Genomic DNA, 12,697 nt, shown 5'->3' with positions numbered 1-12,697 from the left:
TCTATTGCATATATTCCTTGCACTTTTTTTTTGTCCCGTGTTTATGCATTTTCTCTCACTTTTGTCTGTGCTTCTGCCCCTCCTGCAAGGCCCCTTGTAAGGCCTGCAGTATATTCTAAATAAATAAAAATAAACATAAATGAAACAAATATCGCAGTTCTGTAAAGTGTATCCGATTGAGCATCGAAACAGGACAAATATGGTATGCCAATTTTACAGCGTAGGCGAATTTGTTACAAAGTTTACAAGGGCTATGCAAGAGTCCTACTCATGTACTAATGGTATACTTCAGAGCGGTGCATAATACATATATTTTCTCGCTTCATATGTATTATTAGGCGTATTTCATAGAATTGTGATATCGCTTTCCATTGCTGAGTTAGAGTTGTGAACTTGACTGTTTCTTTTTGAAATTTCGTTATTATCAACAAGTATTGCAAAAATATAAAAAAAATATATGTATATATCGGCAGCATAAACCAGAAATCCGCTTCCTACGTTCATTAGACTTTAACTTTTTTCTTTTAAATGCAACAATCTTAATCAAATTTGGTGCAGTGGTTACCGAAAATAACTATTTCTCCGCTCCCATACATTTAGAATAGGAGACACCGAGCCTAAAGCCTCCTCTTAATCAACCTTTATTCCTATTTGCGTTGAAATTGGGTGGCTGCCACACGCACAGACGTGGTTGGCCGTATACTGTAGTTTATCGCCAGCGCCGTTACTTGCATCAATCACCGAGTTTTCTACTAAATTTACTGCATACAACTTCTGGTGCAGCGATCGTTCATCTACCACGGGAATGACAGGTAGTGCATGAATTTATCTAATCTTCGTGCTTGGGGCTACAAACGTTATTGTGGATTAATTAAGCTTTATCTACCTTTATTTGTCAAAATGCCACGCAGCGATGTTTTTCTAAACGCATATGAAGGCAGTAAGACTCCGTACGTGTGTTATCATTGCATTAGCAACGCATTGTTTTGGATTGAAAATTATCAATTTGCAAAGTCAGAAAGCCATTTGTAGCCATAAGGAACAGTGCCGAACAGTGCCAAAAGCGAATCGAATAGGATCGAGTATTTTTCGAATAATTATAGCATTCGTGTTTGTACCATTATTATCAAACGATCTTTACATCCTAGTCTATACACAGCTGTAGTAAGTTTGTCTTTAGGCTGCAGGTTGTGCAGCCCTGTACATTACAAGCACAAATGTTAGGAGCGTTAGGAGCCAATAAGCAGTTTATTCGCATACTCAGGAATTGTTGGTGAGGGTGCATGACAACTGTTTAGCCAGAAAAACTGGCTTCTTGAACGACGTTGAGAAGTCTGCTACGAAACTTCCCGCGTTTTATTTCTACTGCGATCACCGATGAAATGTATCACTCTTTTACTCCAATTCCATGCCTGATCATGTAAAGTTGGAGATCTTAAATATTCAAAAACTATTCGAAAAATATTCGTAATTACGAATAGTGAATATCCGATTCAACCTTCGAATCGAATAGGGCAATATTAGATTTTATATACGAGGGCGAATCTGAAAGCCTTTGTCCCTATTCCTTATTAGCCAAAATTAGGTACATTCAGGTAATCACAAATATACGCACTATTTTACATATCTTACATTCTTTTTCCACAAAGTCCCCACACCGGTTCAGACCCCATCTGTCCCATCGCAGTACTAGATTTGAGATGCCTCTGTGCCATGTTGTCGCCAGTCAGCGACGCATGCGGCCTCCCCGAACGCTCATTGTCATGCAAGTCTTCACAGCCTTTTGCGCTCTCGCAACACCACCACCTCACGCTTCTCAAAGCGAGACACCTTTTCCCATACGTGGGCTGCATTTCCCTGTGGATTTCGATGGGCGTTCGTCCCTTGCTCCGCAGAATACGAATCACACTTCGTTGCTCGTACGCCGTGGACACGTGAAGCACAACCGCCACGTTCGATGATGATAATGATGATGATGATGATGATGATGATGATGACGACGATGCTTTATTGGCATCCCTTTTTGAAACGGGGCGGTGAAAAATAGTCCCCTAGCCTGCTTGAATTAATCAGGCATGCTATTACCTAGCATTTTTTGTATACAGCTCCTTAATCTTCTTTTTCCTTCAAAATATACCTTGTACCGCTAGCCACGACTTTAAAAGCTTCAATCCGTTCCCTGCTTTTCTTCCACCAGTACTCTAAACGTCTCTTGCTTTTTCGACTGCTGACCGGTTGACGCTTCCGTCCAGTTTAAACCCAGGTGCTTCTGGAAGGTGTTCTCACTGGGTGAATCTATTCGCATCCTATTAGTATGTGCTGAGTGGTCGTCGGATTTGTGCTGCAGCATACACATGCCTCATCTGTTTCCGAATATTTGCTCCGGTATGTTTTTGTCATTAGGTAACCAGATCGAGCCTCAAATAGCAAGGCATTGCCTTTTGTGTTATCGTACAGATTTTCCCTTCTAATTTCTTTCTTCTCATTCTTATAAATCTCCATGGTTCTTTTTGTTTCCATTCTTTGCATCCAATAACTGCCTCTATTGCTCTCCCTTTCTTTCTGATGATTCCTGGTTGTCTATTTAGTTTCAATTACCCTGTACTTGGTTGCCAACTTTTAAGGCGAAGGCTTTTCTAGCTCATGGTGAAGTTTGTGTCAGCAAACCTGACCACCGGAGTGTCCGCCGAAGCGTCATCACGTCATATGAAGGCAGATTAAAGACAGATTAAAGAATGAAAAATGATTGATAGTGACAGTTAGCGAATGATAATGTTATAATATAGATTAGTAGAGGTTAATAACGACTAGTAATGACTAATAATGACTTGTAATGCCTACTAATGACTCCGAAATGACCCATATGTCTTACGATGGCTTGTAATGACCACAATTGATTAGAAATGACTAGAAATGCTTAGTAGTGAGCAGTAATTACTAATAATTACTGGAACCTCTTGTATTAACTAGTAATGACTACGAAATGACCAATATGTCTAACGACAACGTGTAACTACTACAATTCATTAGAAATTACTAAATATGCTTACTAATGACCAGTAATGACTAATGATGATTGAAATGACTTGTAATGACTGCTAATGACTATTATATCACCAACATGTCTAACGACGGCTTGTGATGACCACAATTGATTACAAATGACTAAAAATGCTTAGTAGTGAGCAGTAATGACTAAAGGAAAGAAGATAAAAAGAAGAGGCAAATAGAAGGAGGCGAATGATAAGAGGAGGAAGAGTACGCTTTCGCCGTCCACCCTGTAATTTTCTTACGTCTTCCTTCGTTCTGCGTCCATGCTTTTCAAGTACAGATCACTTTATCTGCCCATTTATTTTCATCCATGTTCCTGTGTCTTTCTTCAAAACTAATTGTGCTCTGTGCTTCTCTGATTTCAAAAGAGTTCCAACCCATGTCACCCTGCACTGCCTCATTTGTGGTTTTACCGTGGGCTCCCAAAGCGAACCGGCCTACCGACCGTTAACTTCCAACCTTCACAAGATATCCGATATCCGAGGCAGAGAATGAAATTTGTGAACGTTAGTGCTGGCACCATTACTCCTTTCCAGATTCCATACATCACCTCATATATATTGTTGTCCCATAGTGCTCTGTGTTTCATTATTGCAGCATTCCGCTTCCCCTTTATTTTCAGATTCTCTTGGCGAGTGCTTGAGTAAGTCCTTCCTTCGTTTATGTATACGCCGAGGTATTTATATTGATTTACTATGGGTATGATTTACTGTTGAATTGACACCACGTAATTACTCGTATCTTCATTAACGATCATTATTCCCGATTTCTCTGTGCCAAACTGGCAGCCTAGATTTGCGCCTGCATTGCAACAGATGTTCGAAAGTATCTGTAAATCTCTTTTATTGTCCGATATTAGCACTATGTCGTCCGCATACATCAGTCCAGGGAGCTTCTGTTGCGTCATTTGTCCATTACGCATATTGGATACGTCAAACCCTAATTCGCTGTTTTCCAGTCGTCTTTCTACACCCTTTACATAAAGCGTGAACAACGAGACGGTGGACATCCTTACTTCAGCCCTTGGTGAATTCCCACCACTTCATTACCTTTTCGACCTCCTTCATACAACTTGTACTTGGTTATCTCTATTGCTATCTTCGGCTGGTCGTTTCTGAGCGCTCTGGAGCGCTCTCGCGAGAGGCGTTGTCTTCGGCTGGTTGAAAGAGGGTGCGCGCCCTGCGTCCGGCTGGTTCTTCTCGATTGCTCTCCTCCATCTTGGAGCGCTCCGAGGCGCTCCGAGCCCTGTCGTCGGAGCAGTCATCGAGATTGAAACGTCATCGCAGCGCCGCGTCGCTGCTGTTGGCGACGGCCCACCGTAACCTTGGCAACCTAGGCCACTGCATGCTGGCGTCTCGACGAACGCTCGTCCCGCCGGCACGTCCGCCGGTTTTTCCGGCAGCGCCGGGAGCTTTGGATCGGCGAATCATCGGACGTTGGCAGTAGTCACGTGGTTTCGCATCGGCAATTTCCTCCTCCGAGAGCGAGTCGCACGTTCGGCTTGCGCGCTTGTCCTCCACCTTTGAGCTCGGGAAACGCCCGATCTACCCGACTCTGCTTCGGGGCGTACAGGGGACCAGTCGAAGATACCATATATATCTCGCTCAGCAGCTCCACGAAATCGTCCTGTATTCCTTCGTGCTTAAGAATATATATCCCGTATAAATTCCATACATACGTTGTCATAGGCTCTTAATATTAGAAACGCTATCGACAAGGGTCTATTCTGAGCAACTGAAATCTCTATGCACTGAGTTAATATAAACACATCCTCGAAGCGAGTCTGCCTGGCCTGAACACATTCTGCAGTTGCCCTCGCACATAATTTTCTCCACCCACTTTGGCAGTTCCAATCTGATGGCTTGCATTGCCATTCTATATAGCACCGACCATACTGCAACTGGCCTTTGCCTTCGCCTTTGTTGACGCGGTTCGTCTTGCTTTTACGCCGAATTTTCTTCGTTTTAATCACTTGCTTTAGGGCACTGGTCAGCAGTGCCTTGCTCTTTCGAACGAGTTTTTTTGTTAGCTGTGTTGCCATTTCATCGGTCCTGCTCTTTCCTTCAATTGACAGCAGCGCCGTGCCGCGAAACTACCGGCAGATGAGCCAGGGCCGGTCCAAGAAAGGTCCACCGCTGGGAATGGATATGTTAACGTCGCATTTACTGCCATAATCTGGCTAAAAAAAAAGGGGGGGGGGGCAAGACTGATTCGCCCTCGTGCGAAAGTTTCGTATATTCGCGCACCAATAAAATACGTGTGCTACTCATCATTCGCATGCTGGCCACGGCACCATGCTTGCAGTTTCTGTGTAAGCACTAGCGCCACATTTGCTTCTGTTATTTTTGTTGGAAACTATGCTTATCAACCACTGACTTCCTGTTTTTTTGCTCACAGTGCCATTGAAACAGAACCCGACTCTCTCGGACACAACACACGCAAACAAGAGGGAAAAGATTGTTTGGAATACTTTATTCGAACACAGCAGTGCGTGTAAAACGCCTTCAAAAATAGGTGTACAAGTACGATTTCAACAAGCGCGGCTGTGTACAAGCACGTTATTAAAATATGTCACGAAAATAACTCAGTTGCCCCGTAAAATTGTCGTTCCCACTTGATCCGGAGAGTATGCTACATATTTACACGGTTCAGGCAACTTGGCCGCCAGAACTGGGAATGTACACACAGTGATCGCACGTCCGTATCTCGGCGCGTTTACACTCCTACGCATGGCGCACGTCACGTCAACGTGGGCTTCTGCTTGTAGAAGGACGACGAGAACCAGCTGGAGTGGCTGAAGGAATTGCAGGACCACGAGAAGGACCGCGGGAAGAAGAAGTCCGCCAGGGCGCTCTGCGTCAGAGATTTCAGTAATATCGATGCGCTCAGTGTTTTTGGATATATATATATATATATATATATATATATATATATATATATATATATATATATATATACATACATACATACACACACACACACACACACACACACACACACACACACACTTGTCCAGAGAAAGACGCAAACAAAAGGTGCCCATAACGCTCACGAGCATGTGCGATCAAAGCTAATCAACGTCTATGTTTGAGGCGTTTATTTCGAAGTATAAGGAGCTTTGTGTGCGTCACATGGGGCCACATACGTACACTACGTGGCCAAAACGCGGGCGTTCTGAAGTGTTCCCGGCACGTGCAATTAAAATGGCTGCAAGCTGAACTCGGTGCAAGTTCTCTCGCATACTCGAAGAAGGGCGCACTGATAGGAGGCGATGAGTAGCAATGGTCTCGGTTGATCCAGTAAAGCGATCGACAACGCTGTGATGCAGTTTCAGACCAGGCGGTGGGCATCGTTCCGAAACATCGCAATGAAAAGCATTGCGTTTAGATGGCGGATTAGTGGCAAACGCCCTTTCCGCTAACCTGCCAACTAAACACAATGCCGCGTGTGCCCGAAGCCAGCACGAGAGAATATACGGCTGCATTTTGGTAACGGACCCACGAACTCAAATGTTGCAAGCGTGGACCACGCCAAGCTGCTTCCCTGTACCCGCTGGAGGCGCGACTGCACTCCTTGCGCAAAGCTGGCCGCGTTTTAGGGCGGTAATACCATCTGTTCAGAGACATGCCGGCGAGTTATGTAACATAGTTGCTGGAGCAGTGTCTAGTCGGAGGTTTCTCGGACTTTTAGGAAAGCCACGTTGGTGAAACGGCAATTATTGCCAGCCAGACATCAAGGGGGAAAGATTGACGTATATGCACAAGACGCTTGTGCTGTGTAGGCACCATGTGTTTCCAGAAGGGTCCGCTATAGCCCTCAAGAAAGCGCTTCAATTATTGATTTCCTAGGATTAGGCGGTCGCCCGTTGCAGTCCCCCGTGCAGGCGCTACTAGAACATCGTCCCATAACTCGTCGGCCTGTGTGAACACCTTTGACTGCACGGCGCCATCCGCGAACGTGCACGCATTCTCTTCGTCTTTCTTTTCTCTGATCTTTCTATTCACATTTTTCTTTCCACCAGCGTAGGCTAGCCAACCGGGCAATTTTCTGGTTAACATCCGCGCCTTCTCGCTTTCTTTTCTCCTCTGCATTCCTACGAGGCTGCTTTACTGGATGTGTGGTCCTGCACCTGTTGCTACAGTACATCACCACGCAAGAATTCAGTGTTATGGGGCGCACGTGCTTTCTATAGGAGACGACCCCTGTAAGTTTTTAGCCACATGGAAGTTGACAGTGCGTCGAATACGGGCTCGCCGGAATACTACCCTCATGAGCATGGAACAAGCGCTTCGCTTCCGAGTGCAGCAGTGTCTGTTATAATGAAAGTGCCTGATTACTACTACACGCACGCTGAATAGAAAGATACAGAAAATACGTCAGGATGAGTCCATGTAGCACCGTGTCTCAGACTTTTCCGCGCGCTTTGCACTCAAGTCGACTGGAATACAACTATCCCAAGTTGCTGTACTCGTATATTACATCCTATGCAGGTCCGCGCGCAAGCTGACTTAGGTGATCGCGCAGACACGACTTGTACGTACCTTGGATGTGGGGCAGTTGATCCTGGAGTAGAATTCTACTGTGTAGAAGATGAGTATCAGGCCCCATCCGGCAATCAGCGTGATCCACAGGAACACGTTCCAGAAGCGCGCCGTCTTCTTTTTCGTCGCAAACATAAGCGCCACTGGAAAGGAAAGCATGGGCAAACATGGTCGTCAGAGCCGAGTATCGGCAGACAGCGCGTCCACGCCATTCAGGGGCGTAGCCAGTGGGGGGGGGGGGGGGGGGGGGGAGGGTTGGGGCTTCAGTCCCCTCCCCAAATTTTTTCGTGCTGTCATGCACCAATAACCAAAACAACCCCCGGCGCCGGAAATCCTTCTGGATTTTGTCTAGAATGCCTTTTTCCCGCTCGAAAAGACGTCTCGGTGCGAACATTTTCATTTTCCACCCCCCCCCCCCCCCACACACACACACACAAAAGACATTGTTGCGGCGCAGCGAATTGTAGCATGGTGAAAGTTCGATTTTGTTACTTCTTTTGCGGAGAGTAATGGGCCACGGGACTCTTCAGCTGCCGGATACTCTTATTATATTATTGCGATAGCAATTATACGGACACTCCAGGCGCATTCCTGCCGTAGCAGTCGCCGTCATGCTCCGTATGAAGTCCAAGGGCGATAACATCGTCACCGCGCGCCGCATGTTGTATGTGCGAGTGAAAGCGTGGGGGGGGGGGGGGAGGGAATGGGCGAGCCGACGATGGTGGCCCAGTCTTGCGTGCGCAAGGGAGAAAAGCGGGAAGGAAGCGCGCCGCCTTCCGTCGCGCGCTATGCATCGGGGGGATTGAAGGGAAGAGTGGGGCGGGCCTTAGGATTGTGTGATCTGTGAATCTGATTGCGCAACATGTTTATTTGCCTTGTTTGACGCATATATATACAGTGACTTTCGCTTAGATATTATTCGAGACTTATACGTATATTTAAATATCTTATTGCGAGGTGTGTATATACATGCAGTGAACTTTGTTTCCAGTTACACTTTCTTGCCCTTTATGAAGCTGTATCTTCGCAGTTTGTATATTCCATTTTATCTTCCCATTTTCGATGTATATTTGGCAGAACTCCTGCTTTTTCTATGTGCTGCCTGTTGTGCGTATCATTTCGGTAAAATTACTCAATACATGACCGGTGACAGCTGCTCCGGCGCAATACACTGGAACGAAGGACAGCGCCATTGAGATTTTTCCCTGGCCGTTGCATATGTACAAAAATGTAAACAAGGTTCTTGAATGACAAAGTTTCGTTAAAATATTTGTCCTCAACTATAGTTCATTTCGTGGCCTTTATGTTTTGCATATCAGCGGCGTGCACTGCTTTGCTGGTTTTGAACTGATATACTTCTAAAAGTTCATGTGATATTTTCTTCACTTATTAAATAGACAAAACATGGAAGCATTGATATGAGTTATTTCTGGCACAAATTTTGGGACATACGAGTATACCCTTTTATGAAAAAATACATATTTTGCTTGTCTTGAGAGTGCGTAGCGTTCAAGAATTCGTTTGCAGCATCTTTGACAATGGCAATGCAGTTATTATTCATGTATTTGATCCCTCGACAAATTCTATAAGGAGGAGGCCGAGCTGCAACGTGCTCTTTATGCTATTTGCCAAAGAGCATAAAGCATATACAAAAGCAGCCATTCACGTACCTCGCATAGTTATTTATTAATATTAATGCTGATAAACTGATGTCACAATACCTCCCACCGGCCATTTTTTTTTCCAGATAGCATTTTTCTCGGATTATGGGTGGCTGGGAACTGCACTGTGTCGACACTGTTGTGAAATCACGGGAACAGTCACCGACAAGAAAGGTCCCATGCTCTCCAGCGTGGTGAGCACACTTTCTCTCATAGCAAGCGCGGCGCGTATATTTACCTCCGATGGTGCCGTAGACGACCAGGACGACGGGGAAGAAGAATCGGTAGCTGAGTGCCAGAATGTATTCGTGAACCAGGGCGGACAGGAAGAAAACAACCAGCATGGCCAGTTTCTTGTTATAGTTGAAGGCCTGCGAACAGAAGAGGGTGCCCGGCCGTGAACTTCGATGTTTTTAAGGAGTGCACTTTAACGCTTCGTTGAGCACACCGTGCATACAGGCGATCAATATTCAGCACCGTGTGTTGTTAAAACGAAGCAGGTCACTGACCAAGGTCAAAATTGAAATAAAATGTTTCGGGACCCGTACGGGTCCCTTGTTCACAATGGATTGTCGGCTATGCACAAACTTCTTAAATAGCGTTGAGCACATGACGCAAAGTTCGGGAGTATACACGTGGTTTAGAGGGCCAGATGATCTACTGATTTTGCCATTTGTCGTTTGAATTATTAGTGTTTCGAAATTGAGCATCGTTGTGAAGTTCTCGGTGGCCACGATACGCACGTTGTCCCAGTCTATCTCGTGACCCGCCTTCTCGGCATGCTATGCGAGGGCATTTGTCACTGTGCGGCCTTTGGCGACGTAATACCTGTGCGTCTTGAGACGTCTGCAGAAATTCCCGCTTTCGCCAGTATACACAGATTCGTAATCGGAGCATGGAATCTTGTATAACACGCCAGGAAAACGTGCCCGAGGGAGAAAATCCCTCACGTTCAGCAAGTCGCCTTTAAGCTTGCTTGCTGGCACATGCGCGATTTGTACAGACTGAAGCGCGCTGCTGTCCCGTATATTCGAGGTGTGAGCGAAGCCCTAGCTAGTGTTTTTAAGAAACGTGGTGTACAAATAATGCATGTGCTGACGTCATCTCAGATGATGAGATGACGTTGATAAGCCGCCAGACCTTTAGTGAAACTCCTGTTGATCATCGATAAAACGCGCACCGTCACAGAGCCAGAGACATGTGTAACATGACGCAAGATACGGCGCGATTTCAGCATATGACAAAAAGGTTGTCCACTACAGGTAGTCAATCGCCACGCCAATCGCCAATTGCCCCGGTATGAATGTCCTGTCGGTTAAGAAAATTCACAGCCAAATATTTGACCACAATAATGGTTCATTCTGGCCAGAATGCTCAAGTTAACGCGTTCTGTGCCAAGGACGAGTCTGAATGGTCCACGGATTTCCTTTAGTCTACCGAGTGACACAGACTAGTGGTGGTCGTTTAATCATTTTGGTGTGAATTTAGCGCTATTAAATGGCACCAGCTTCCTAGAAACAAACATGTTTTTTGAGGGCGCTGTTGACAGAAACAAAGCGGATGTTGAGAACTCCTCAAGCAGTTCATCGCGGCTATTCTCTCAACCCCCTCCATTTATTTTCGTGCAAATGGGAAACGAAAAAAGTTTGATTTATTTTGATTTGAAGTCTGGCTCCCCTGCGTTTTAAAAATGACTGCCCGGAATGAGGCAGCTACGGCGATGATGGTGGCCTGTTTTTTTTTTTCTATGCCGAAATCTCGGTGGTTTTGGACGTTTCTTCATCTCAAGCAAACAATTAAATACGGAAAACTTTGGTGATGATGATGATGTTTGAGGTTTACTGGTGCAAGGGCCAGGTATGGCCAAAGAGCGCCATGCTAGTGGTAATGAATATGTCGTGGTCTGATGGGCTCTGAATTTAATGTGACGTGGCTGTAAAGGGGCCTAAAAGAGTTTGTGTAAATTGCATAAAATTACACGTAATAAAATTATGGCAATGATTAATGACATGTACTATGATCACTAAAATGCATTAGAAAAGAATGATGCATTATATATTATGCAAGATGCTAAAATTGTCTAAGAGCACTACTGCCTCGCCAGAGCCCTTGAAACGCAAGGGCCGAGAGGCATGTGCTATACGGAATGGCTATCACAGCGGCATCCTCTGGAGAGAGGAGACGCTATGAACGTATAGGGCTAATTACATGTAACACAACATCTTTCAGGAAGTCTAGGACTGCGTTAGTGTCAAAGAGCGGTTCTGGGCCGAGTAACATTACAACATGAGGGGGAATGTGCTGCCGGTATGCTAACGGAAAATGTTTGTTTCTGTCAGATTCGGCTTTCCGACACTCCAGGAGCACATGGAGGACGGTCAGCCTCTCCCCGCATCTCCCACAGGTTAGGGGCTCACTTCCAGAGAGTAAAAAATTGTGGGTGCCAAATGTGTGTCCTATTCTTAGACGGCAGAATAGGACATCTGTTCGGCGTGATTTTGTTGCAGAAGGCCAGAACCCTAATTGTGGCTTTATTACGTGCAGTTATTATTTGTTTCCAGGTCCCACGAGCGTTGCCAGTAGTTTTGCAGTTTTGCAGATCTGTGACAGGGACTGCAGTGGTAGGATTTACAGAATACGATGCAATTGATGTGGCCATCTGGTCCGCCAGAACATTGCCTTCGATGCCCCTATGACCCGGCACCCAGCATATGATGACATGCTGGTTACATATATACGTTTTACATGGGACGGAATATAGTTCATTGATTACTGGATTTTTGTGCTTAGAAAATGACATTAAGGCCTTCACGGCACTTAGGCAGTCTGTATATATAACTGATTTCTGGAGTTTCGATTTCTTTATATACTTTACAGCCGACAACAGTGCGTAGGCCTCAGCCGTAAAGATATTAGTTTCCTGATGCAGTACGTCGGATTCCGAGAAGGATGGACCGACGGCTGCGTAGGACACCCCATCGTGTGACTTCGATGCGTCTGTGTAGAACTCCGTGCAGGAGTACTTGTACTGGAGTTCCAGGAAATGCATCTGGATTTCGATATCTGGGGCTTCCTTTGTAACTTGTAGGAAAGATATATCACATTGTACCAGCTGCCACTCCCAAGGAGGTAGCAGCTTGGCTGGATGCATTAGGCGAAGCTCGAAGAGTGGGACATGCATTTCTTCCCTAAGCTCCCTCACACGCAGCGAGAAAGGTTGTCTTACGGAGGGACGATTGCGAAAGAGTGTAGAATATGTCGTATCATTAACGGTATTAAAACACGGATGTTGAGTATTAGAGTGCACTTTAAGAAAATATGTTTGGCTGATGTATGTTCTCTGCAGATGAAGTGACCACTCATTTGATTCTACGTATAAACTTTCAATGGGACTTGTTCTGAAAGCACCCGTGGCTAAGCGGATTCCTAGATGGTGGACCGGAT

General features: G+C 45.4%; 1 protein-coding gene across 2 annotated transcripts in view; it reads right to left on the bottom strand.

Annotated features, from left to right (window-relative positions):
- Positions 1-5,503: 5,503 nt before the first annotated feature.
- The window catches only part of LOC135899374 (sterol O-acyltransferase 1), a 68,665-nt gene continuing 61,471 nt past the window's right edge, over positions 5,504-12,697 (bottom strand). For both annotated transcript variants that reach the window (XM_065428634.1, XM_065428633.2), the window contains exons 12-14: positions 9,492-9,624; positions 7,593-7,735; positions 5,504-5,904 (exon numbers count right to left, since the gene is read on the bottom strand). In XM_065428634.1, coding sequence (XP_065284706.1) covers positions 5,791-5,904; positions 7,593-7,735; positions 9,492-9,624 — 390 coding nt within the window. In that variant the 3' untranslated portion in view covers positions 5,504-5,790. The remainder of the gene's footprint in view (positions 5,905-7,592; positions 7,736-9,491; positions 9,625-12,697) is intronic.

This window comes from Dermacentor albipictus, chromosome 1 (assembly GCF_038994185.2).
Source record: "Dermacentor albipictus isolate Rhodes 1998 colony chromosome 1, USDA_Dalb.pri_finalv2, whole genome shotgun sequence".
NCBI classification, from domain to species: Eukaryota; Metazoa; Arthropoda; class Arachnida; order Ixodida; family Ixodidae; genus Dermacentor; species Dermacentor albipictus.
Note: the sequence above shows the minus strand (reverse complement) of the source record. Positions and strands in the feature narration are given on the sequence as shown.